The 25,752-nt window shown below is 38.5% G+C and overlaps 1 protein-coding gene and 1 long non-coding RNA gene across 4 annotated transcripts in view; one reads left to right on the top strand and one right to left on the bottom strand.

The window, feature by feature from the left end:
* Window positions 1–979, bottom strand: LOC106097729 (uncharacterized). Its single transcript, XR_001223839.3, has 3 exons — window positions 844–979; window positions 683–749; window positions 1–70 (listed from the first exon to the last, which is right to left on the bottom strand). It is a non-coding gene; the product is annotated as an uncharacterized LOC106097729 (long non-coding RNA).
* The window catches only part of kctd15b (potassium channel tetramerization domain containing 15b), a 41,229-nt gene continuing 16,156 nt past the window's right edge, over window positions 680–25,752 (top strand). Inside the window, exons 1-3 of one of the 3 annotated variants that reach the window (XM_005447670.4) lie at window positions 680–786; window positions 18,304–18,479; window positions 25,016–25,160. In XM_005447670.4, the coding sequence (XP_005447727.1) occupies window positions 18,316–18,479; window positions 25,016–25,160 (309 nt within the window). In that variant the 5' untranslated portion in view covers window positions 680–786; window positions 18,304–18,315. The other 2 variants (XM_005447669.4, XM_005447668.4) reach the window with 2 other exon arrangements.

The following is a 25,752-nucleotide window of genomic DNA, read 5'->3' as shown; positions in this document are numbered from 1 at the left end:
GCTCCACTTCTTTTATTCTTTTGTATATTCTGCACTCTGCATGGACATCTACAGCTGCCTACACTCCTTCCTGGTTGAAGAATTGTAAAAATTATTATTTCTATAGTTATCATCACATTTTTACAATTAGCTGACAATGACAAGTGCTGGAGGAATTTTACAGAGCCATTTATTTAGTAAAAGCAATAAAACACTATGAAAACACATCACGACACATAAACTGTGTATTACTGGCATAATGTATTGGAAGTAACAGTAATTATTCTGCAGAAAAATGTTCCTTGTCAGTGTAATATGGATTAATATTACTGCTGCTGATATGTACAGTTGAGCTCATTTTAAATATACAGTAATATATCAAAATCATGTTTGTAGTGCCGCTGTCCTGCGAGGACCGCATATCTCGTAAAAAAAACAAAAAAAAACAGTTTTTACTGCACTTACAAACAAATGCTTTCAGTTTGATTTTAAAGAAGTATATTAAAATACATGAACAACAAAACATCAGCTATATTATAAGGCTTGAGCACTGTGTGACATGGTTAACTACCAATTTCTACAAGGGAATTAAAAATATTAATGAAAAATTAAGATGAGGTACTGGTGAAACAGCTGATTAAACTTGGTAGATTTAAAGTATTTCTAGGAAACGCTAATCTGAAAATGTGGGTGGAGCCTTCACCTGTTCAGGTCACCATGCCAGGACCTAGCGCCTCCGGTCGAGCTTCAAGGCTTTTCTCACTAACGTGCTAAAGGAATTATTAAGTTTCTTACGTGTTGGGCAAGGTAAGATTAACTTATCTGTTAAGAGGTTAGATCACAAAAACATTGTTTACTCTGTACCTCTGTTTCCATACCAGTCGCGAATGATAGTGAGAGCAGTGAAAGCAGAGCCAGCAGTAGCTTGTCTTGTACAAAGATCTTCCATCTCTTTTCCGTCCGAGGAAGGTTTATCCGGAATGCGCATGCGCAAACAACCGCAAAAGCCTACACTGTAAAATGTAATTCTAGATGTTTGTTATTTCAACATATTATTCTATATCAGTTTGACGATAGATGACTGAAGTTGTTGTTATAACATAGAATTACAAGTTAAAAACGTCCCAATTACACCAAAAAAAGCTAACTTGAAAACTCATGTCCAGCTAAATCAGAAACTTATGTGAACTTGACAATGTGGGTAAGTTGAGCACAGCAGGATTCAAAACTGCCTCACGTGACTCCTACCGAGGTGCATCATGGGGAATTGGCGGTTAACGACATGCTCACTTTACTTGGACGTTTTCTAATCGTCTTCTTTGGAATCTGCTTTCAAGGTGAGTAACATTGGTTATAACTATAAGGAAAGAGAGCTACAAAAGTTGGAACATGTTTTGAATCTATGGCATGATGTGTGTTTTTCTCTTTTACCGAAATGTTTGCTTTAGCTAATGTAACTTTAGCCGACAAGGTCCAGCTTGTGTGTCATGACCAAACTTGACCTAATAAACTGACATATGGTCTTTTTTATGGGTTTAATGTGGCGCTGACCAAATCACAAGTATTGTGCCGCTAGCTTTAAGGTTGTGCACTCAACCACTGTTGCGATATTAGCAAGCTAACTCAGCTAATTAATAAAGCTTATTTCATATTGTCTCTGTACTTGTAAATTTCTTTCAAGTTCACAGGCTGTTGTATTTTGGTGGAAGTTCATTTTGGCAATATTTCCAATAACTGGCTGGGTTCAAAAAGAACTTTTTGGCAGGACTCGGATGCTTGTTGTCATCTGTTTACCCCTATGTAATCACTTAAGTTGTTATTAACTGCTGCATGCTAAGCTGCAAGAGTGCACTGAGGACTGAGACAAAATATGGTCTACAAACCAGCATTATATTAGTTTTTATCAGATAGTCCTCCAGTGTGTTTATTTTTTGCTTTAATTCTATTGTGCAGTTATTTGTTACCCTGAAATGCTTGATGCTTAACAACAGCTCACTATTTTAACTTATTTTTGAACTCTTGTGACTAGTATGACTAGATTGTGTGAGTTTCCATACTAAAAGAGCTGTAGTGATAAAATAATTGGCATCAGAGACACTGATTTTTGGCATGGTATACTGCAGAAGTTTTTGTTTTTTTGTTTTTTTGCATAATTTACCTTTTAATTAAACTGCATTCCCTGTATTGTAACAAAACTAATATTGTTTATATGTCAGAAAATTAGCAAACATTAATAAATGGCGAAAACAATATAATTATAACATATATTTTTATTTTACTTATTTTAGGTCTGTGAAGCCAAACTTGATGCTGGGGATTTATTTTTGTCAGTGGAGTCAAATGGTAAGTTACAATTTGTGCATTTTGTCATACTGGAAACACCACAGATTATATTGTAACTTAATAGCTCTGTAGAACAAATGATATAAAGATTGTAGTGTCAGGGTACTTCTTAAGAAGTAATATGGCACTATTGATGATCACATGCAGGTGGCATAAACTAAATATTCAGACGTGCTACCAACAAATGATTCATTAACAAAAGCAATGGAGCAGACTGTTTAGGTTCTTGTGGTTGTAATAACATCCATAACTGCAAGTTTGTCATTAATTTATTTTCACAGGTCTAGATGATCACGTCTGACTTTGTCATTTAAATGAGGTGGACTTGCAAACTTTGCACTTTTTGGGGGTAAATTGCTGTCCACTACATATACACAGAATGTGCACAGTATTTCAGATCTAAAAAGGGAGTATGTAATGGACTTGCTGGCTTTAATGTAAAAAGCCTGTTGTGTAACTTTAATGAGGCAGTTGGACTAAAACAGTATTGCTCATCAAGGTAAACATCTGAGGAATAAGGAAATTGTTACTTGTCCTTTTACTCAGTGTTCTTTTAATCGCACGTTTACTAAAGTTTTACATCACATAAGTCATTTTCACAATCATTCTACTTTAAAAGATTTCGAGACAGAGCTTATTGTTCTCTGAACTTCCTTGTTTGCTGAACGGCAGGTAAAGTGCATCTTTTTGTTTGTTTGCTTTTGTGTGTTTGTGTTTTCTCTAATGGGCCTCAGATGACTGTTTGCTTAAATTTGGGTCTCAAAGAATCTTTTTTTTATTCTGCCTGTACTCTCCACCCCTCTTCTTCTATTGCTCAGGTTGAAGCAGAATTTGCCCGTCTTACATCTGTTGACCTGAAAGGGTTCCTTTTTGCTGTGCTTGACCATTATGGAGAGGTTCGTGGAGCTGTAGAAAATCAAGAGCGGCATAGGAGGGCTAACTAGGCTCATAAGATGCTTCGGTGATGATGTAAGTGTTCAACTGCGAAATCTAATCCTTTGTTTAAGTTTTAGGTTATCCAGTTCAACTGATGAACTCACTGAAAGAAAGCTGATAAGTAAAGTCTGTGATCATATTTCACAACCGGACATTTAGTGTGGTAACTTTTACAGAATCTGTGTATATTGGTGGTAGGTTGGATATCATATTCTACTTGAATGTCCTGATAAGCCTGATTCAAAATCTCCAATGATAATCATATATTGATGGAATTATGTATCAAAAAGCTGTGAATTTGGAGCTGTCTACATGCTTCATAAACACTGTTTAAAAAATGTTTTGGTTTTGTTTTTGACTTCTTTGACCAGAGCCCTACACAAAGGAAGAGGACAGAGGACCTCATTTTCTAAAGGAAGATCCCTCACACACTTTCAAGACTGTGAAGGTTAGCATTGTTTCTTTTAGTAAATTTAATAATGACAGCACCACAGTGGATTTTAAATGAAACATGTGACATCTATGAAACAATAGATGCCACATGATAACATGTGTACTTTTTCCTCACCAAATGTATTATTACAAGATCTTTGACACTGGATTTGGTCTGGGTTTCAGAGTAACTAACTGGCAAGCTAGCATTGAGATTATTAGTGTCTTGTGTTTATTCATGTCTTCACCAGGGTCTTTGACATTTCGCTGCTGTACTGTTCACTTCAGCTTTACGTTTGATTTCTCACATTGTATATTGTAATGGCAGAGATATTAGGATATTTAAGGGGCTGCAGTGGCTGCTACAGCTGTGGGGGGCAATACTTTGGTGAAATGTCTTGGACCCTGGAAAAGAGACTGTGTAGACTGGGTAAGCAATTAAAGGTTACTGGCCGAGAGTCATTGGGCAGCTGGGTAAAGGTGGATGTTGATATTCAGTGCCAATTATGCAACCTGTTCAGCCATGTCTATATGCTCTTTTTTCATGCTGTTAATATAGGGGGAAAAATAAACTTTAATCAATAAACTGATTAAAGAAGCATTGTCTATGGAGCCACAATCTGATCCTGTAGTGTAGCTGCAGTTTGCACATTTCATGTATTCTCAGCCAGATTTGGTTTAGAGCACAGCCAATATTTAGCATAAGTAGATTTAAATTCACACACTGGTGATGGCAAGCTACATTGTAGCCACAGCCGCCCTGGGGCGCACTGACAGAGGCGAGGCTGCCGGACACTGGCACTACCGGGCCCTCTGACCACCACCAGTAGGCAACAGGTGAAGTGTCTTGCCCAAGGACACAACGACTGAAACTGTCGGAGCCGGGGCTCGAACCGGCAACATTCCGATTATAAGACGAACTGTCAACTCTTGAGTCACGATTCAGTCATCCACCCATGTGTGTGAATGACTGAATGTGTAAAGCACTTTGGAGTCCTTAGGGGACTAGTAAAGCGCTATACAAATACAGGCCATTTACCATTTAAATTGAAAATTTTGTTTGAATTCTGCAATTGAAGACATGCTCAGTTATTTATGAACATGGTCTTTGTTTAAAGCAAGAAATGGATTTGTAACATGGGGGTGCATATCTCATTCTGAAAAAACTTTAACAACTAATAAGTGTTACCCAAAGCCAATCACCATCATCCAAGGCATCAGTATGGCTCTTCTTTGGAAAGACATGAATTGTTAAGCACAAGGGATATTGTGTAATTGTAATTATGTAATTTTTTTTTTTTTTTTGTCTTTGAACCCTTTTATAGCCGACAGGTATTGAAGACACGTTTTCTAAGAGGATGAAAGTTGGCATTGCGATGGTGAAAGAAGAAGACATCATCGACGTGTTGGTTGTCCTTGAGGCGGCAGTAATCCTGTCTAATCTGAGGGATGTCTCAAGTGCCATTTCCATGCTGATGGGCCTTCTTTTTGCCCTCAACATACACTATCCAAAGGAACTTAAGGACATCTTTGAAGTCATTCAGAACATCCTAATGAACATTGGTGGAAGGCAGTGCATCTCACTAGTGCATGGTCTAAGAAACAGACTCTTGCAGAAAGCCATGCAGAACTGTAATTGTATGATCCTTAGTGTTAAGGACAGTTTTTATTTTACTGTTTGTTTTTTTATTCTTGCAAGTTCTCATTCTCACTTTTGTATGTCACTAAATGACTACACTTTACATTCCAGATTAGACAATTACTCATTTGTTCATGGTTTAAGAAACTTATGTGAACAACAATATAATGGTGGACTCTGCAGATGCTTATCTCATGCAAGTCAGTAGTTTTTCCTTTGTTTTGCAATTGAGCAGACTCAAACTGATGTTTCTGAAATATCCATATTATCAAATGTTTCAGAAGCATGCACTCATTTTCAGAGATATTGGTTCTGTGGAATTTGTTGCAATTGTAAACGAAGACAAATACAAGAGTTTGATATCTTAGTTGTTATAAACTGATCTTTACTGTCACTTATCAAAGGTTTTGTACTATTTTAATATTTCAAGTTTTATGCTAACAGGTGTGACTGAGCACAATGAAGTTTAAAAATTTTGCAAATGTAAAGAATAACTTTTCTAAAATAGCAAGTGTCCCGTTGATACATTACATTAATGCAGACTTTATGTTGTTACTTCACAAGAATCACTACTGCTCCTAGAGTATTGGTCAGAATTTAATCTTCACCCAAACTGGGCTCAAGACCAAGTTCAAATTTATTGTTTCACAGGGAGCAGCCTTTGAGTTTTGATGGATTGTGAGAAAGATGAGCTACGTCACTGATTTTTCTGTTTCTCAGATGACTAAGATGGCACAATAAATGGTGAATGTTGGGCGCTCATGAGTAATTGTCTTGTCATGTTCTTAAAACAAACTTATGTACTATACTTGTATGAAATGATCAGATAGACTTTAATGGAATCTGTGGGTTTTTATTTTTTTTTCTGTAAACAACAGAAAATTTATTTAAAGGAATGTAGGTATTTAAACCTGAGCTCTAAGATGAACCTAACAGGTAGTTTTGCTGAAATGGATGTTAGAAAGCTAAAAAAACAAAACAAAACTTAAGATGTTTAATACACATTTTTCTTTACATCCAGTCAATCAACTCTGATAATTAAAATGAAACTGATTTACAAGTTCACTCAGCTACCTTAAGGAGCTCAGTTAATTAATACACTTAAATCAACTTAGCTAACAAATTATGTTAGTTAAGCTAAAATAGATTCCTAAGTTAAAAGAACTACTAAAGTATTTGAATTAACTAAAAAACCCAAGTCAACTGAACTAGGACAAGAGTTTAAACAATAGATTATTTTAATTTAGCTGAAAGAGTTTTCCCAAGTAAAGATGACAATTAAAGGAGTTGAACTGACTAACAAATCTCAGTCAACTAAACTAAGACGAAAGTTTAGACAACATGTAATTTTTCATTAAGATAACAATTGGTTGTGTTATAAGAACAAACTCTATTTCTTGACTTAACTTAAAATTTTAAGGCAGCCCTTTACCTCATATTTTTAAGTTGAAACAACAAGTTATATTTTACAGTGTACTGGATTCTCAGCATGCACAAGCTTTTGTTAACAGACAGTATAATGTTAACGGGACATGGAAAGACCACTGAAATCGAGAACTGTTACAGATTTCAGTAGAACTGTAGGCGAGCAGAGTTTAACCACCTTCCAGAGACACATTCCAACAGCCACAAGAGGGCAGTAGACTAATTTAAAGGATGAAAAGCTCAATGACTATCACTTAGGTTTTAATTGAGTCCTGGTTTTATATTTCACTGGACAAGGAGTGCCTTCTATGCTGACCTGATAGCCAGGAAAAAAAAAGACATATTAAATTCAAGGCCAAAATAGGGGTGGGGTGGCAGTTAAAATTATGTATGATAAGCATTTAGCAGTTTTTATTTTGTTAAAAACGGTAGGTGTTAAATGGAATAGTAGGAGTTATGAATACATATTTTAAATAGTTTGGCATAATTGATGAATGCTTAGGTGAACGTTATTCCTTAAAGTAAATGATAACCTTAACATAGTCCAGAAAGAAATAGAATTAGTTCATGCTTAAAGGTAACAAAAATCTAAAAGTAATGTATATATGTTAAAGTATGTAAATAATACTAGTGAATTAATGGGTCAGATAAAGCCAAACATTGACCGTGTGACTAGATGAGACCTTTCACTATTTCACTAACTCTAAACACCACTAAGATTCACTTTATAATGAAAAGTAAGTTGATGCTGATGAAGGGACTGGTCTTCACTGCACTGCACCACTGGTTACAATCATTTATCAGGGGCATAAAGTGATTCGATGAGGTCTGAGCTGAAACAGATGAGAAAGCACTGAGACCACACACATGGCTGAACAGTAATTATGTGTAAGAGAATAAACTCCGCTTTCAGCACATAATACACACCCAGTATTACTTATGGCCACTTAACACAAAGTGTTGGTGAAAGAAAGCAATGTCTATGAGGCGCTGGCTTCTTAGCCTGCACCAGCCCAGGCTGAGAGAGAGCAGTGCCTCTGGCAAGCCCCAGCGTTAGCACTGCCTCACCTTCTGGAGGACAGCTAACACATTCAGACTGTAATTCACTGCACAAAACAGATATATCATGGGTTAACTGGCTCGTAACACCCTATTCAGCAAAACCCAGATGTTGCATCTTTTCACCTTGTATAAATGATACTGTATTATGCTGCTTAGAGAAACTCCAGTGACGAAGGAAAGAATTAATAACCCGACATTGTCAAAGCACTTTAAAAGTCATGCATTTTATGCCAGAAGATGGGTTTCTAGTAGTGTAGCATAAGCAGAACTTTACTGTTGTAGCTTGGTGATAGTAAGGTAGTCTAAACAAGATGAGGTCATTAAAAGAAAAGAAAAAAACAAAGCCAGGTTTATTTTTTTATTTTCTATTAACTATTTCATTACTGTACATCATTTTTATAACATAATTGATGACAGTTTTTTATCCATCCTAAAATAACAAAAGAATGCCTCAACAATCCACTTAAGTACAGAAATTAAAGAAAAGTACCTGAGTTACCTTCATTCACCCCACTTAACCATTTTCCTTAGGCAGCATATGCCTAATTTATCAACAGTAACTCTGAATTACAGAATTAAATGCTTTTTTTAATTTTATATCATTTACTCATATGTGATGTTTTCTTAGTTCTTTGTTGTAAAGTGTAAGCTACAAAAATACTTTTAATAGTGTGTTGTGCTTCCATATGTTATGACTTAAGTTTTTTTTACCAACCACTGCTGTGTTTCCTGTAAAAGAACTAAAACTCAAAGGACATGATGACATGCAAAACTGCGTCATTCTTTGTGTGGCTGTAACAAAAAAAGCCCAAACAAAAAACCCACCACCATTGAGTATATGAAAACTGGATTTTCACCAACTAAAGTTGGTTGGATTGCATGTTGTGACCATAAAATGTCATCAGCCAGCAGCCTCAGTCCCTATCAGGCAGTCTGCTGCACAGAGCACTCTCCTCTAGCCTTGGGCGCTGGCCGCACTATGCACCCTTCCCCCATTGCCTCTCTTCTCTCTCCTCCTCTGTCTGTCTCTCTTTTACCAGGCTGCAGTGACCCACCCTTCCCTTCCACCCCAACCCCACCACTCCCCTCCCTGTCACCCTGCGGCACTTAGCTTCCATAGTGTCAGTGCACAGGCCTCAGTGTTGACAAAGCAGCAGGCCTTCAGAAGACACATCAAACCCTGTCCCTCCACTGTGCTGTTAGGGAGCTCAGCGCACAACAAAAGGACAGGGACTCAAGCTTCAGTCTCAGGCCATTACTAGTCTCAACAACATAGCTACAGACAGAAAAAGGCCCTCGAGGATGTTGTACGTACCAAGACTTACAAACATGAGCTGGATCAGCTCAAACCATTCAAGACTCAATCCATGTTTTCTGACTGTTGTGATGACAGTGCTGTGATGGATGATTGTAAATATAAAACATAAGTCAAGGCTGTGGGTTGATGCCATCATGACACATGCACTCTAATGAGGACTGTGGGTGCTCTGCAATGCCAGGGACTTCCCCCAAGGCACATTGAGCAGGGGGAATGCTATGTGATGCATACCAGATGTGATTGGAGACATCACACTGTTCACGTTGTTACTGCTAACCAAATAGTAGCAGCAACAAAAGCAAAAGATCATTTTTCCTCTGTTTACACATTCAAGGCATGAGGCTGGATGCTTGTAAGACTGGTTTGAGCCAGAAGCAGAATAACACATTTCAGAGGATTTTGTTTTTTCCCAAAGAACTTCAGAGAGGACTGCACATAGAAATGAAAATTTGGTGACGGATACAAGAGATGACATAAAACAAAGTTACATTATCACCTCTTCTCCTCTGACAAAACAGAGAAAATGTCTAATTTCTTGGCATTTTGGCAAAGTTTCATAAACATTCTCATGTTCTAATTTCATCCTGTACTCACGAATGCCTCTATTACCTGATGACCTCCTTCACAGGTACTTTTTCATCAGTTTGTAAATATTTAGAGCTTTAGACCACATGATGGCAGCAGATTTTGAGATTTTAGACAATTCTTAAAATGTGGAAAATACATTTTCTGCTTCATTAAAATGTCAGATTTCTTTTTTAATTTATCTGATCTATAACACGCCAGAATGAGAGGAGGATATTTTCTTTGCACAAAGAAAAAAAAATAAAAATAAAAATACAGGTAATATAATATATGAAATTATCACAATACTGTATTTTTATAATCGATTTATTGGTCTATATGGGAAATTGCCTTTTTTCTGAAATATTTTTATTTTAAAAGTATCCAGTTGCTAAAGATGTCAAAAAAGGGGGTAGAATATGTAAGATTTTCCATTTTTTAGTGAAGTAATATTAAGTACCATGATGGCATCAAAGAACACTGCCTTTTTCAAGGTTCAGAGTCTAGCATGTTTGGGGTATTCTGCAGGCTTCCAATTGGCTAATATTTAGTAAATGTCTCAACCAATCACATTAAGATTCTGAATAAACAAAGACTGAACTTGACAGCATCAGAGTCATTGCAGTTTTACCTGTAAAAGTGGAACTGTCTCATAACAGCAACTCTCAGAAGTACACAGAGTGTACACACTCTCCTTGTGCTCAGCTTTTTCTGAAACTTAATTGCTGGCATTAAGCACTTGAGGGAATTCTGAGCTGTGCTTGTTAGGTGTTTGTGAGCAACACAACTCCATACGTTCTATTAATAAACTGACACCTTTTTACCTTCTCTCCCTCCCTCTCTCTCTCTCTCCCTCTCTCTCTCTCTCTCTCTCTCTCTCTCTCTCTCTCTCTCTCTCGCTGAAATAATGAACAATAAGTGTCGCTGCTGCACCTCAGACACACACCAACATCAAGCAGAATGTCAAATGGCTGTAAGAACGGAGCGATTGACAGCAACCGGGCTCCACAAGGCATGCAGATTACTAAAAGCAAGTTCTGAGCGTTCTTTTCAAACTTTCTCCACACGCCAGAGGGGCAAGTAGAAGTGGAATGCTTGAAAGAGATTCTTGCAAATGCTCACATTTAGAAGGGCGGATGTGACTGTATTGTGCCTACTGTTTTCACCTTTGTGCACATGTAGTACAGTTGTGTGGGTGACCTGGGTTATGTGGATCAAAAAAAGGACATGTTGGCCAAATGCCCTAAAGGCTTTAATTGAAAAGTAAGAATAAAAAAAGAGAGAATAAATATTAAAAAATAAACCAAATGGAAAGACTATAATATAAAAGCCTATTTTAAACATTTAATGAAATAATAAGTAGTACAGCATATGGCTTCAAAATGACTGGTAAATGTGTGTTTTATCATTACCCATCACCCTTGTTCATTAATACCAACTTTACTGATTAATTATTATTGATGATTACTGACTGTCAGATTCCACCATATATAGAAACAATATTACACCTGGTCCAAAAATTATAATGTACATTTTTATGCAGACGGCACTGTGTTATGCCACTGGCTCTTCCCTTGAAGCGCATGCGATCATCGAAATGTATCAGTGAACAGTTCATTAGCCCTTTTGAAACACCAATCAAGAAAATGATATTTATATTTCTTATGGTGATATTGTTTATATTGATGTTTCTTCATCCACCTTGAAGCATCTTGATTCTTGCATCACAGTGCATTGTAATTTACCAATGATAAATTGATGTAGGCCTTTCTTACTCTTCTATGAAGAAGTAGGATGGTCAACCTTAGGAAACAGAAAAAAGTGGCAGTGTGTGGTGTTTATTTACAAAGCTCTACTGTGGAATTGCTCGGTTACATGCAATTTCAGGTCACAGAATGTGCTAACATTACCTGTTATTCACAGTGAACCTGGAAAAACTATTTTTCATTACGTCTGTGATGGTTCTCAGTCATCCAGGTCATCGTAGTCTAAGGAGCTTGGAAAGAAAAGCCTCTGGACTTCTGTAAGTTTCCTTGAAGATGTTTCACCTCTCATCCGAGGAGCTTCTGTAGAAACTTCTTGGATGAGAGGTGAAACGTCTTCAAGGAATTTTTTCATTACTTTGCTACCTACAAATGGATTGAGCTACAGAAGACTATGAAGCTTCATTCTCTGGCTTTATTTGAACATTTTTCAAAGGTAAAATTTATGTTTATGCAAAAACTAGAGGTGGCTGGATAGACCCAGATATTGAAAGTATTAATACCAACACTGGCATTGGTATTGAATTGATACTGACAAGTTAGGATAGATACTTTATTTGTTTATTGCCCGCTGAATTCTGTTTATTTATTTGTTTTTACCTCAAACATGCACTATGAAAAATGTCTGAACTTTAAATCAAAGTTATATGTCAAATAGGAGCTATAAATCAAATAGATGTGTTCCAGTCACATCTGTTTGATTTGTAGCTTATAGCACATTTGAACAACAGAAGATGATCCAAAGTGATTTAGTGACGGGCACATTTACATTCCAGGTATCCAAAAAACCCAGCTTTAAAATCCATAAAAGGTGAAAGTTGTGTTCTGTGTTAAATAAGTATTGGGGAAAGTAAAAAATCAATTTGAATTAGTGGTCATTCAAGCGTGTTCTGAATTTGCAAATTGATGATTCATCTTATGAATCATGACACGTGGCTCTCCCCTTGATAAGCTGCCTTTATAGCTTAAAAGTATCAGAATCGGCAATACTGACCCTGTATTTGCTTGATTTTAGATCAATACCAAAATTTGCAAATCCCACAGTAAGATCCCTTGTACATGCTTTTTTTAATCCTCTGAGATCCTCTGACCCCAATGCTAGTATCAAATCCAACCCTATGTTTTTGGGGGGGAGGCTGGATTAAAAGAAAAAAGTTGATGTCATAATTGAATATGTTTTTTATACACAGGTTTCTGTTGAAAACGATGTCTTGATCTCAATGAGACAGCATGTTTAAATAAAGGATTTAATAATAGTTAAGCTCATCAGTATGCAGCAGAGTATTCATTGAAAAGGGTTTTTTGTTCACAGTGTTACACCTAACCAGCAGATGGTGCCATGTTCCATCTTTCATTTGAGTAATAAGTATATCCTCCAGATTAAAAAAAAAAAATACCAGCATGCGCTCATTCATTGGTGTCAGATATCTGACCTGCTTGCAGCAAAAAATAAATGTTAAAAAAAAAAGGTAAGCATGTGTCTGTACCACAAAAAAGAAGGTGGAATAAATTGTTTTTAATAAAAAAAATAGTACAATTTATCCCTCAGAGGCATAAAGCATACAATACACTGTTGATGCTGTGATTAATATATAGTAGAAAAAGCTTTAAAAATCATATATAATCCTCTTGTGATAAAGCTGGAGAAAGGCACAGCATTGTCCTCTGTGCCACTTTAGGCAACATAACTAATAGCACCTTGCATTTGAACCTAGAGGCAAAGTTATTCTTCTCGGGGTCATGCATTAATTCATATACTTCATTAACATATGTCTGAAGGAGACTTTGAAATTTTGACTGATGTATGCAGTTGAACGCTTCACGTTGCAGCATAAACATCTTGACTCAGATTTGAGCAAAAATCTATGTTCATTTTGTAGTTTTACATAAGTAAACATTTAAAATAATGGAGAAATTATGTGGAATAATCCTTTAAAGAAAACTAGAACAGAGCTGTTATCTCTCTCTGTGCCTGCATCAGGGAGACCAAACATCTATAATCCCGTTACCTGGGTCAAATAGTACAATCAGATCTACATTTTTTAACCCTGGAAACGAAGAAAAAAAAATTAATCGTAGGGACAGTTTTTTGGACGGTTAGCAAAATAGAAATGGAAACCTGTCTGTCTTCTCACTTGCTGAGGTGCTGGTCAGGAGGACAGATGTTTAGATTTGGGAAATCTCAAAGCTGCATGCAAATCCTCAAGATGACCTACTTCTTCCCTTCCACATAGACACCGATAAAATCCATAAATTAAGGAAATTAACTGATGGGGCCCGGGGCCACTTTGTAAGCTATTTAAATCTTTAAATTTACAACATCCCTGCATACTTCATGTAATTGAACTAACTCCGGGCTTGTTTCCTTTAATGAGAAAAAAAATCCCGCTTTCCCTCCAGTCTGTACCTCTGGAAGCAACAAATCTGTGCCAGAGGGGAAGAAGGGAGCGCTTGAGGCACGCTGAGGTCTCTCTAATTATAAAGACTTCACTTGCTTCAAGGAGAGGCGCATTCTCACACATCCATCAGCTTGCTGTCAAATATCACCAGCACTTTTTAATTTTATATTTAAATATCCGTTATTTTATGCCGATTTTCTATAAATCTGTCTCTGTCTCTCTCTCTCTCGCTTTGTTATACACACACACACACACACACACACACACACACACACATATATATATATATATATATATATATATATATATATATATATATATATATATATATATAAGATAAGAAAATGTTAGAGTATCATAGTGATATTGCTTTGGAAATCTATGTGCTTAAAAAGAATGTTAATACTATTCGGGATAAACGAGGCTCCAAAATAGTGAGTGAATTGATGTATTTCCTGTGGACCAATAATAAGTTCCTACACTGGTTGGCGCCAAATATCAAGAAACGAATATTACACCCCTCTCACGATTCTGGTACAGAGTAATTACTGGGCTCGATGTTGCATCAATTATTCACAGTTATTTACCCGCAAATAAACAAACATGCAAATAAATAAATAATAGTTTCCTTGGCGTGAGCACCTGCTTGACTCCTTCTTCCCCCTTTTACTTTGTGCTGAAGTGGCGCAACACTTTAGCGCTTCATCACTTGCATTGTGTCTTTCTCTGTTGAAAAATAACAATAATCAGGCACAATCTTATTTTCCAAAAGTCTGGAGGCTGCCTCCTTTCATTGTTGAGTAGAGAGGGGGGTGTTCTGGGCAGATATCTCCATCTAAGCCCTGCGCTATAATTGAAATGGCGCATTTGGCTGCAGGCAGGTTGTGAGGGCGCTTTCTGCAGCAGCATGCATGCATGTCCATAGACGTCATTTGATTTTAATGGCCTGCAGGAAATTTGGCGTTACAACTCCAGACATTAAGGCAAGAGAGAGAGGGAGAGGAATAGAGAGCGGGAACACGGGGGAAAAATCACGGCATGAAAGATATTGGTTCAAGGATATCGCTTCATTTTCAACATATTTTTTCCTGCTGAGACTTTATCAACAAGTTATTGCGTCTTTATTATATGTTGCCTGAGTAAAGGACTATGGCAGCCCGCCCGCTTTAAACTTTAAATTTAGCTTGGAGATGGAGATGGAAATGTAATCCTACTAGCTGGACAGCCTGGGGAACTATTACATCAGACGAAATGACAATGATTAAAATCTGCTTTTTGCTGCTCTAAATCTATTGAGCGACAGACAGTTGCCTGTTAGGTTTCCTACCCCCTCGAAATCACAACTTCACACCGTTAAGGGGATCGGTCTACTTTTTGCCGGAAAAAATAAGATAAGTTATTATATCTATGTAGTCATAATTTCGGGAATAGAGGGTATCACGTTTTCTTCCTTGAGAAAATTGCCTGGGTGAGAGAGTGTAGTTGAGCTAATTGTAGCCTAATCCCTGGCCCAGAGGCGCTTGGGCAGCCCGGAGCAAGATTTTTCTTTTTTAGCTCCGCTCTGTTATTTAGAGAAGGATTATTGGCTTTCTTCTTCTCATAACAAACCACAGGGGCAGTTTCATTTAGGCAAAAAGGCAGACAAGAAGCCGAAATACGAAGCAGGATTCCAATAAGAGCGCACATTTTACGCGTATCCAAATAAGAGCAGAGAAGGGGAAGGAGATCATCTCATCTATGTTCAAGGTAAGGACGCTTCCTGTGCGCTTTGGTACAAAGAAGCTTGGTGAGGACAGGTCGAGCCAGCCTTGCAATTGAGCCTTTAAAGCCACAGAGACTCTTTGCAGTCGATCCTGGCCACAACCTAGCGTCTTTTAAAAGCAGTTTTGTGTGGGATACAGAAAAAATACTTGGCTTTTCCGTGCGGCAGTATAGGTATTGGAACTGGACGGCGGTGTAGTTCGGTGACAAACTCGGGGGCATTTGGAGAAAATATTTGAAAATTTTTGGGGGTTACGCGGACAGCAGCTGGGACTGACCGCCGGCACGGATTTCCTCCGGACTCCCTACAATGTTTGAAACGGTAGGGTGACAATTTAATATTACAGAATCCAATGTTTTTTACGCACAGTGTAGGCTTAGGCTGTACAGTTTTCGGGAAGGACAGTTGAACTGTGCTGGAGAGTCCTGCATAGGGCTACTGCTCGACCAAAGTGTATTTTCTGTCTTTTCTGCCAGACTGTACCCTATAGTTAACACGTGTGTGTTTTATCAATCGGGTCGTGTATTACACGTGTCGGGATTATGCTTTTAATTGTACAGCAGCAATAAGACGCCATGTTGAGCATTTGGTAGATTAAAGGCAGAGCACGGGCTTGTGGTGTTCCTGCGGAGGGAGTGTTGTATCGCACCGTTTCTTTTTCAGAGATTTCTGTGTCCTTTTTCGTGGTTGTTTTAAAGATCAGTCGTCAGGTTTATGTCGCTGTCATTAAGTGTGAGCTCGACAGCAGTATGTCTGAGCAGGGGTCAGCGAAGGGAAGCAGCAAGAAAGCAATTCAAAGCAGGAAAGTTGAGTCTCTGTAGCTGCTGTGATTTTGTGAAGGAATTTATGTGTTGTGTGTCTACGTGTGTCACTCACTGTTTGTGTGTATGTGATAGGGAACAAGGGAGTTGGGAACAACAGAAATCAATGAGAATGTGATCGGGATAGTAAGAAGATTTCTATATTTATTTTCCACATTTGTTCTTCATTGTATATCAGTGTAGGGAATTTATTGCTTAAATGGTGGATAAGTAGGAACGAGGAAGATACCCGCGATGGGACAGACCGATGGGTGTCCGTGTGTGTCTTTGTGTATGTGCCCTAAACTTCTTAAGTCTCTATAAGTTTTTTCTCTGTTCCTGGGTTTTGAAATGTAATCCCGTTTTCTTGTAATCGCATTAAACGAATACGATACTGCTGTGAGGAGGTCTATATATAAAAAAGTCTCCTGTCTCATAGTGTGCCCACTGGCATTTCTCTCAGAGCCGCGGGGATGATCTGGACTTTGGCAAAAGGTCTCCCGTCTATCAGTAATGACAGTGCAACAGCCCATATGTGCAACAGAAAACTGATCAGTTCACATAATTTAGTGAAAGCTGGGATTTTATTATATCAGTCTGTTTAAACACACACATGTGTACTATGAAGCTCCTATTATTGTTTTAGATTTTTCCTCAAATGGAAGGTCTGTATTTCAACCAGAGCCTGTAGGCACGGACTAGTGGTGATAAAGTGGAGAAACGGTGACCTTTATTTTGTGATTATTAAAGAAAATGAACTAAGAACAGTATATCTTTGTTTACTTTTCCTTTAAAAAAAAAATAATAAACTCAGCCACTGTGATGTACAATATGCTTCGTAACAGATAATAGTAACACTGAAATGTGGCCATACTGAGGTTTTGTGGTTCACCTGCCGCTGTTGGCAAACAAATTACGCACCAGTAGGTAGGTTGGATATAAACGCCTCCTCCGCTCCTCCTGAAGCAGTGCGGAATCAAATGACGGCGTATCGAATTGAAAATATTTTGTCAAACATTTCATCAGATAATCTAATTCAGCTCTGCACTGATCTCGGAGTGCTCCGGCGTGCTCCCAGTAAGCCCCAGTCCCAAATATGTGCACCCACAGTCTGTATACAGTAGGCTCTAGTGCCATGTACTTTACTTGTAAGATTATTTTAATGGTTAATCAACGACACTGAGCTACACCAAGTACGGAATAAGATACACAATAGTTTGGCCTGCAAGTAACATGATACTTCTCCTGGTTTCGACTGAAATCTGGTGCGTTTTTGTGCAGTACATGAGGCCCGTGTGCCTCAAACTATCTGCGGACACATGACACTCTTAATCTTTTTGTGTACTGAATGGATGCGTGTGCGTGTTAGAAGAAAAGTTGAAAGCTCCCTCCCCGTCGAGCTTTCCTTACTCTTAGATTGGTGGTTGGTGTGTCTGGGCGCATCACGTCTAACACATAAGGCGACCTTTAATTAGAATATTGCAGCAGCAGTTTATTTTATTCCCCTGGAGGCTGACACCTAGCATTCCTCTCTCTCCCCCCTCACCCTGTCTCCCTCTCCCCCTCTCTTTTTCTATCTGTCTATCTCCTTCTGTCTCTCTCTCTCTCTCTCTCTCTCTCTCTCTCTCTCTCTCTCTCACCCCGATTCTAATAAGCATCCTCCTATCCTCGCCTGCGGTGCTGCATGAAAAGATGCAAACATACTTAATTAGAGCGGTGGCAATAATTTCCAGGCTAAATATGCGACCAGACAGACATGGAAGTGATCTGATACCATTCAGAAAGGATACTATCTACTTCCCTGTTTAGGAGCACTCTGCTGATTTTTTTTATTTCTTCTTTACCTTTATTCCCATGGCTTTTCTCTATACTTGCTTTCAGGAGGGAAGAAGCATGTCAAGGCTGTCTCTGACCCGGTCCCCGGTCTCTCCTCTGGCCGCTCAGGGGATCCCTCTGCCGGCTCAGCTGACCAAGGCGAACGCCCCGGTGCACATTGATGTCGGGGGACACATGTACACTAGCAGCCTGGCAACTCTCACCAAGTACCCAGATTCAAGGTAAGATCAGTCCCTGCCTCTAGCATCACTGCTGATCTTAATGTATTAATTCATAGCTTATCTATTTTTTATTTTTTTAAATCAACTTTAAGAAATATGAGCAAACTAAAGAGTAGTTTAATCTGTCTCTTGCTGCTTTTGTTTAAAATGTGACACAGTTATGCATTTATTCCAGTTTAACTAAATAATGGAAAATGTTTCCTAAATAAATATTCAGTTAGATTTCAGTCACTTTTTATCTTAGTAGCTTTATGTTGCATTTTTCACAGTGAATCGTTTAAAAAATAGATTTGACTGGCGGTTTTGTTAATGAAGTCTAACAGAATCTGAAATGTTAGCAAGTCACATAGCTGACTGGCATTGGGACACCACCAGTTAAACTTTGGGGACAATTTCCCCATATATCTTTTCAAATCATGTGGGGGCATTTCTCTGCTCTTCATTCTTTCAACTTCTTACATTAAAAATGATACATGTGATTGCTTTTTTGTTTGTTTGTTTTAAAGGTGATTATTTCAATCTTCCAATAAATACCTCCGAGGGTTTTATTTTTTATCTCCTTTCACATGGTAGCTGTTATTGAAAATTCAGCTGCTGTGCAGAACCTTACACATGTTTTACTGCTGATGTGAGTAGTAGTGTTTGTGTGAATTCACACCACGCAGAACATTTTCACACTACGCCCCCTTTTCAAAGTCTTTATTTATTTATTTTATTTTATTTTATTTTTCCCGCAGATCAGGGTGCTGTTTGGAATACTAGAAAAAAAATAATGACGTAAGCATCCAGAACCCCCTTAATCAAAGTTGATGTAAAACAGCTTCAAATGTGATTAAAATCATGGCATGTTACAAGTTGTAGGTTTTTTTTGCAACCACCATTTATCATGTGTTGCAGCTTGACCTTATCAATACATTTTAATAAAAAGTTGCATGACTTATCCTTTTATCTTGTGAGCTATTGTTTTCATTATATTTTTTGACGAGTTTAAGCTGCAGCTTGAGCCTAAGAGATGAATGATACCGAAGACAAACTTTGAATTGTTCACCGCAGCAACGACTTTCTGTATATCAGGTACATGTGCATGTGCAAAAAAAGCTCCTCCTGCTCTTTCAGACATCTGATTGTTATAGTTACACATGAAGCATTTGCACTTGTAAGAAAAAAAGCATGATGATTCAGGCTGTGTAAGAGCTGATGGTAATCCACCATCCCACATTTTTATACACATTTTTAGCTCCATCCACAAACAAGGTGCCACTACTAAAGGAAGCAAATTCAAATAATGATAAAATGACTCCGTTTTATGCTGATTTGAATTACCCCTTCCGTATTTTCCTCTAATGCAGTGTGTCATTTATTGCATTATGCTCCCTGCATTTCGGCATCAGCTGAATCCCATGTGGGCCAAGGTAAACATACACCAGGTTGTTAGAAAACCTGCCAAATTGGCTACAGGAAATAATCCGCATAATCCCCTGGTAATAAAGTCTTGATATTCATAGAGTCCGCTGACAGGAAATCCCTGACAACTCTCTTTTTATTCCAGTGCAACATGTCATGAGAAAGATAAAGCTTAAACCAGAAAAGGGTTTATCGTTGTTTGTGTTATTAAGACAATTTTTTTTGTCCACTATTTCAGTGTCATAGTCAGTTTATCCAGTGGACAGATGGTTTTTACATTTCTGTGTCATTTGTATTCGCAATTGTGCATTGCTATTGTGTTCCCGTATTTATTATGCTCTGATGCAGCTTTACACTTTACAAAGAAGTTATTCACTCTGAGATGCACAGGGTCTTTACTCCAAATGCAGCACAGAGTCATGTCAGAGCATCCAAGCAGTGTTTTTACAGTAAAGACCGGATATCAGTGTGAGTGTTGGTTTGGTTGGAGTGCTCTTTCCTCTTTCTTTCTCCTTCTCTTTTTCACACATGCTCCTTTGCTCCTTCCCTCTCTCTCCCTCCCTCTGTCTTGTGCTGTTTCTTTCTCACTCTGGATCACACACAAACACACGCGCACACACGCACATATTCACATGCATACACTCACTGTTTCTCTCTTTCTCCCAGCCTCCTCAGCGTACAGTTGGCCTCAGGGCTCCACTTTCCACTGGAGCCAGTGGAAGGAGGGGCCCTTTTGTGTGAATTAGGATAATGGCTGACAGCAGAAAGCAAAACAATTACACTGGCATAACCGCATATGCTGTGTTCAGCTACGTCCGGTCAAGAAAGGCGCACGGGCAAAACTGAAAACGTGACGACTGAAAGAGCAGGGCTAAAGAGTTTGAAGTTGCTGATTACTTTTAATAGATTGGGTTCTAAATAATGCAGGGTGCCAAGAGAAAGTTAGTCTAGTAACTAATGTGTGGATATTCATCTTCTTCTGTGTGGGCCATATTAAGGGACAAGGGTCATGAAACATTGATGTGCACTCTGTGTAGCTCTCAAAGAGGACAGTCTCAGCAGTCACTTGAACAGAAGCTGAGGAAATTAGGGGAAATGTTCCACAGACAAGGAAACTATTTTGAAAGGACCACTGGACATTTTTCTCTATGAAGACGAGACTTCTATGTCCAGAGATGATAGATCTGTACTGGCTTTATGCTTTTTCAGTGGTCCTCTGTTTCTGGAAATGTACTTTTCTATAAGCTGAGCTCAAAATATGTAACAGAATTTTGGAGTTGTGTTATTTCATTGCTATTTTGTTTCATTATCACAAGCCTCTTCTTTTTTAGTACCAACACACCACCATGAGATAAAGCTGAAGCTTTCAAATAAATCTTTTACTCTGTTCACTTAATGTTAAATATTAACAGGAAGTAATTGTTGCTCCGGAGTAGAAATAGCCGTATTATACAACCATAAAGTAACAGATAAGAAAACAGAGCTGCAGGCAAATATTGGCAGTACCAAAGTGGAGATGTTTGCATTAATACATTCATGTTTATAGTATTTTTTTTGTTTAAATCACATAATCTTGCCATTAACCCCCATATGGACAGATACTGAGCAACTGAGCTATACACAGTGGAAGTTATTACCAGAGAACCAACGAATTCTGTTGCTGCTGATTGCTTTGACATGTCAAGATTTTCAAAGGCATTATAGTTAGGCTGGAACTTGAGTTAAATGTTCTCATTTATTTTCCATAAGTCACCATCTTCGGAAAAAGCGAAAGTGTGTTTCCTTATTTTGAAACCTGTATCACCCTTCCTTTGGGAGAGCTTGTTTGGAGAACCATGAGTTTATCTAGTATTTCACAGTTGCTTCAAGCATGACTTTGCGAATCAGAGCCAGGGACTGTAGCGATTTGGTTTTGAACTTTCTTATTTGACTTTCCCTACTCGGAAGCCATTGTGGGCAGCCTTTGATGTCAGGTTGGACAGCCTCACCGAGATCCCTGGGTGTGTTTGTTTCACTTTCCAAGAAGCACTGGGTGCTTTGTTTTCGTTAGGGGTCCACAAGTGATACAGTTTCCACACATTGTCGGTTCAAGTAGAATTAGTGTTACCTGGGTCCTATTCCCAACCTTGCGAGGATGCGTCTTTGGCAGCTCTCAGCCTCTGGCTGGCTTTAACTGGTGAAGCAAACATCCTGCCAGATATTGCCCACCTACTGCCCCACTGCCTGCCCTCGCTTGGCACCACAAGGGTAGGAGATCTGAGCCATCCGTGATAACCTCTAACACCCACCACCTCCCTCGTTCTCAGTGACTAGCACGCATTATCCAAGTTTTTTAGTTCCGTCAAACCTTTTTCTCTCCCACTTTATCTCTCTGCATTTCTCCTGCATTCTGTTTGTTTCTTTCTGTGCTTCTTTTTCTTTTCTCTGTACTTCTGTGTTTTTGTACTTTCGCCTATCATTGCTTCTCTTGCAATGATATCTCGTTGCCTGTCTCTTTGTTTTTTGGCCCTTCTGTTTGTGTATCTTGTCTCTTAATTTCTCTATACAACCCCCACTCCCTGTGGACACACCCTTTTCTCTCTACCTACCTGTTAAAAACAGCCCACTCTCCAATTCAGAGATTTAACAGAAAAGGGAAAAATGAGGAGACCAACAGAGAAGACAGCGAGACACAGAGAGAGAGAGAAAGAGAGAGCGAGAGAGAAGGGAGTTGGAGAGAGGGAAAGAAAAAGAAAAACAGGCAGCATTTTAATTGCTTTTTAAAAAAGTGGAGATGAAAAACAGAGTTAGCCTGGAGGGGTATGGTGAAATTCTAGCTGGAAGAATTGCAAGACCATATGAGAAAGGAACACCTCGGGCAAAACAGGGAGATGAGTATTGGTTTTTTATAAAGCATTTTGCATCGATTTCCAGAGAGAAAGCAAGTAAGGGAGAAGGATAGAGACAGAGAGAGAGAGACAGAAAGAGGGAAAGTCGGAGAGAGTGAAAAAGAGAAAGGATGGCAGGAGGGGAGAGAGGGGGGAGAACCATCTTTGCTCTCCTTCTTCACACAGTCAAGTCAAAGAAAAGAGACAGAGCAAATTTGATTTGATAGCTTCTGTGTGTTGAGCCAACACATCAGGGTCAGAAGATACCTGATACAGCCAATAACTACAAGCTCATACACTTTTACAAAGCAGCCGATTGTAATTGTAAATTCAAGCGAAATGAGTCTGTGAGTAAAGCCTTGGTGTTTGTTCATTGACATTCCCACTACAGCTCCCTTCCTCTGTCATGTAATAGAGTTTGACAATGCCAGTGTTCAGGCAGTGCTTTGTGTGCGTGTGTGTGCGTGTGCTGGTCGGCACATTTGCAAATAGGTTTTATGATTTTCTTTTGTCGCACAACTTTGTCAGCCAACCTAGAAGCTGTTGTTGTGATTAAAGTGCTGATTACTTCAAAATGATGATAATAACAGCAACATAGCTCCGTGCCAAGAGCTGTTTCTCTGCAAGACGATGTACTGTAAATGTGCACGGAAAACGTTAAGGAGGTTACGTGCAACAGATTTCTCGTGTAAATCAGCGGTACAGCTTATTTACACTGCGTAGGCATTCCAGGTTTCTCTGCTGAGGGTGAGTTTTGTTTAAAAATGAGTCACCAAATTAAATTATTGCACTTCAGACTTCGGAAAGTTTAGCGAAATGGGACACTTGCACATTCTCAATATTAGGGAGATGCTAAAAAACTGTTTTTTAATTATTAAAAAGGGGATATTTAGTACTTGGAAATGAACAAACAGATAAAGTGAAGGTGCCTAGATGAGATCATTAGACCAGCGAGAGAGGAACCTGCAGGTAAGCGGCAGGAAAAGCACACAAATATTAGGGGAAATGAATATCTGTCCAAGGGTATCTCGAGGCGCGGCACCAGCATGGTGTGATGAAAGTTTAAAGATAACAGCAATTTCCACTCTTTGCTTTGATGAGCCCCTGTAGCTGGCTTCAGCCCAGCCCTTAATCTTGCAGTAAACTGAAGGGGTTAAACATGGGATACTAGGAGGCAACAAGTGTTTTATTATTATAGCAAAGTCTTGTCAATATTTAGTGAAAGCTTAAAAGTATATATCTATTTACTGTCTTTAGTTTATCATTATTCACATCATTTGGGCACTGATATTTACATTATCTTTGAAGTTATTGTGTCCTTGCTTCAACATGTGGAAGAGATACCTCTGTTGACTAATATAGTTATTTTAATTCGTTTTAACCAACCCATTTAATAGAGGGAGAAAATGAAAATTCAGGACACTTTGTTGGGTTCTGGTCATGTTTCTCGTCTTAAAATGGATTTCTGAAAACAAATTCAAATATTTAAAGGTCAGTCCATTCTCAGTGGGGTGGTTCATATTCACAAATATAAATGTATATGTTTTAGATCAGAATTATCAGCTGGTGCTTTGTCTTTTTATTCTTCTACAAAAAAAACTTGCACAGATTGCAAAGAAAGAAACGCTAATATACTATAATTCCAGCTGCAAGACAATAATCTTCTCACCATTAAAGCGAACTGCAATTACATACATTAACAAAATTACGTTCTGCAATTTTCCCTCATACTAAGACAATACAGCACAAGAAGAGTGTTATTACAAGCTGTAACACTGTATTAAATTAAAGCAGTATGGCCTACAGTAGGATTGAGTCTGTCCGAATTCCCCTTAAATTAATAACGAAATCAAACTGTAAAAGTAAAATATCTTTTTCCACATATTCTCACATTAATATGTGGCCCGTCACCATTTCCTACCTCTGTTTCATTTCCAGCCCTCTGACAGATGGAATAATAGAGCTGTAATGCTACATTCATGCCATTAATTTCTGTAAGTACAAGCAGCAAGCGTGTGTGTTGTTGTAATCTCTCTACAGAAGGGACACTTCAAACAAGTCTGGAATGGAGGAACGGTGCCTTAAGCCCCTTGTTTCAACCTGGGATGCTAATGCATTTCAAGCTTAGTGCTAATAAAATTGAAAAATAAATGGAGGGTAATTGTTTCATGCATTTGAAGGGAACTGGCTCATTCCATTATGTGGTTGTGTTTGTGTGTGCGGCTGTCTGCGTGCGTGTGTTTGTGTGTGCATTTCAATTTCCAGAATCAGTCGTCTGTTCAATGGCACCGAGCCCATCGTGTTGGACAGCTTGAAGCAGCACTACTTCATAGATCGGGATGGCGAGATATTCCGCTACATTCTCAGTTTCCTCAGGACCAGCAAATTGCTCCTTCCAGATGACTTCAAGGTATGTGTCTGCAGCACAATATACTGTATTGTGTGTACCTGTCTGCACCATCAACTCACTGTTTGAACAACATAACATAAAAGGCGTTTGCCCAGACATCAGCTCACACTGTGTGTGCTTCTTTATTTTTCAAAAGATGGCACATTTAGGTGTGAATACTTCTGTATTTATTACAGTTTCTCTGTTCTCTAATTGATAGTGTGTTTTCAAAATAAACCTGATACCACAACAGTGCAACTAGTTGTGCACAATACAGCCTTACCCCCCTTAAATGTATCATATGAATTATTTGTAGTAAAAACATAAACAGTAGTTAGGAAACTTTAAAGAGGAAAAAATGGATGCAGCCTGATTATTAAATGGTGGAAAGGTAAAATGGTCTGGTGGTGTGCATGCCAAAGCCTTGAGCTGTTGTTTTTCACCCAGTGTAATTTCTATAGAAGTGGTCCCAGGTGAAATAACCCCTTATGAACTTCTGCTCAGCTGCAGTCCAATGACAGAGCCCCATGCAGACAGTAACTCTCACCCAGAGTCTAGAATTGGAAGGGAAAGGTGCAGTTTAATACCTGGTGCCCCGTATATGCATACTTCT

This window comes from Oreochromis niloticus, linkage group LG1 (assembly GCF_001858045.2).
Source record: "Oreochromis niloticus isolate F11D_XX linkage group LG1, O_niloticus_UMD_NMBU, whole genome shotgun sequence".
In the NCBI taxonomy this organism is placed as follows: Eukaryota; Metazoa; Chordata; class Actinopteri; order Cichliformes; family Cichlidae; genus Oreochromis; species Oreochromis niloticus.
Note: the sequence above shows the minus strand (reverse complement) of the source record. Positions and strands in the feature narration are given on the sequence as shown.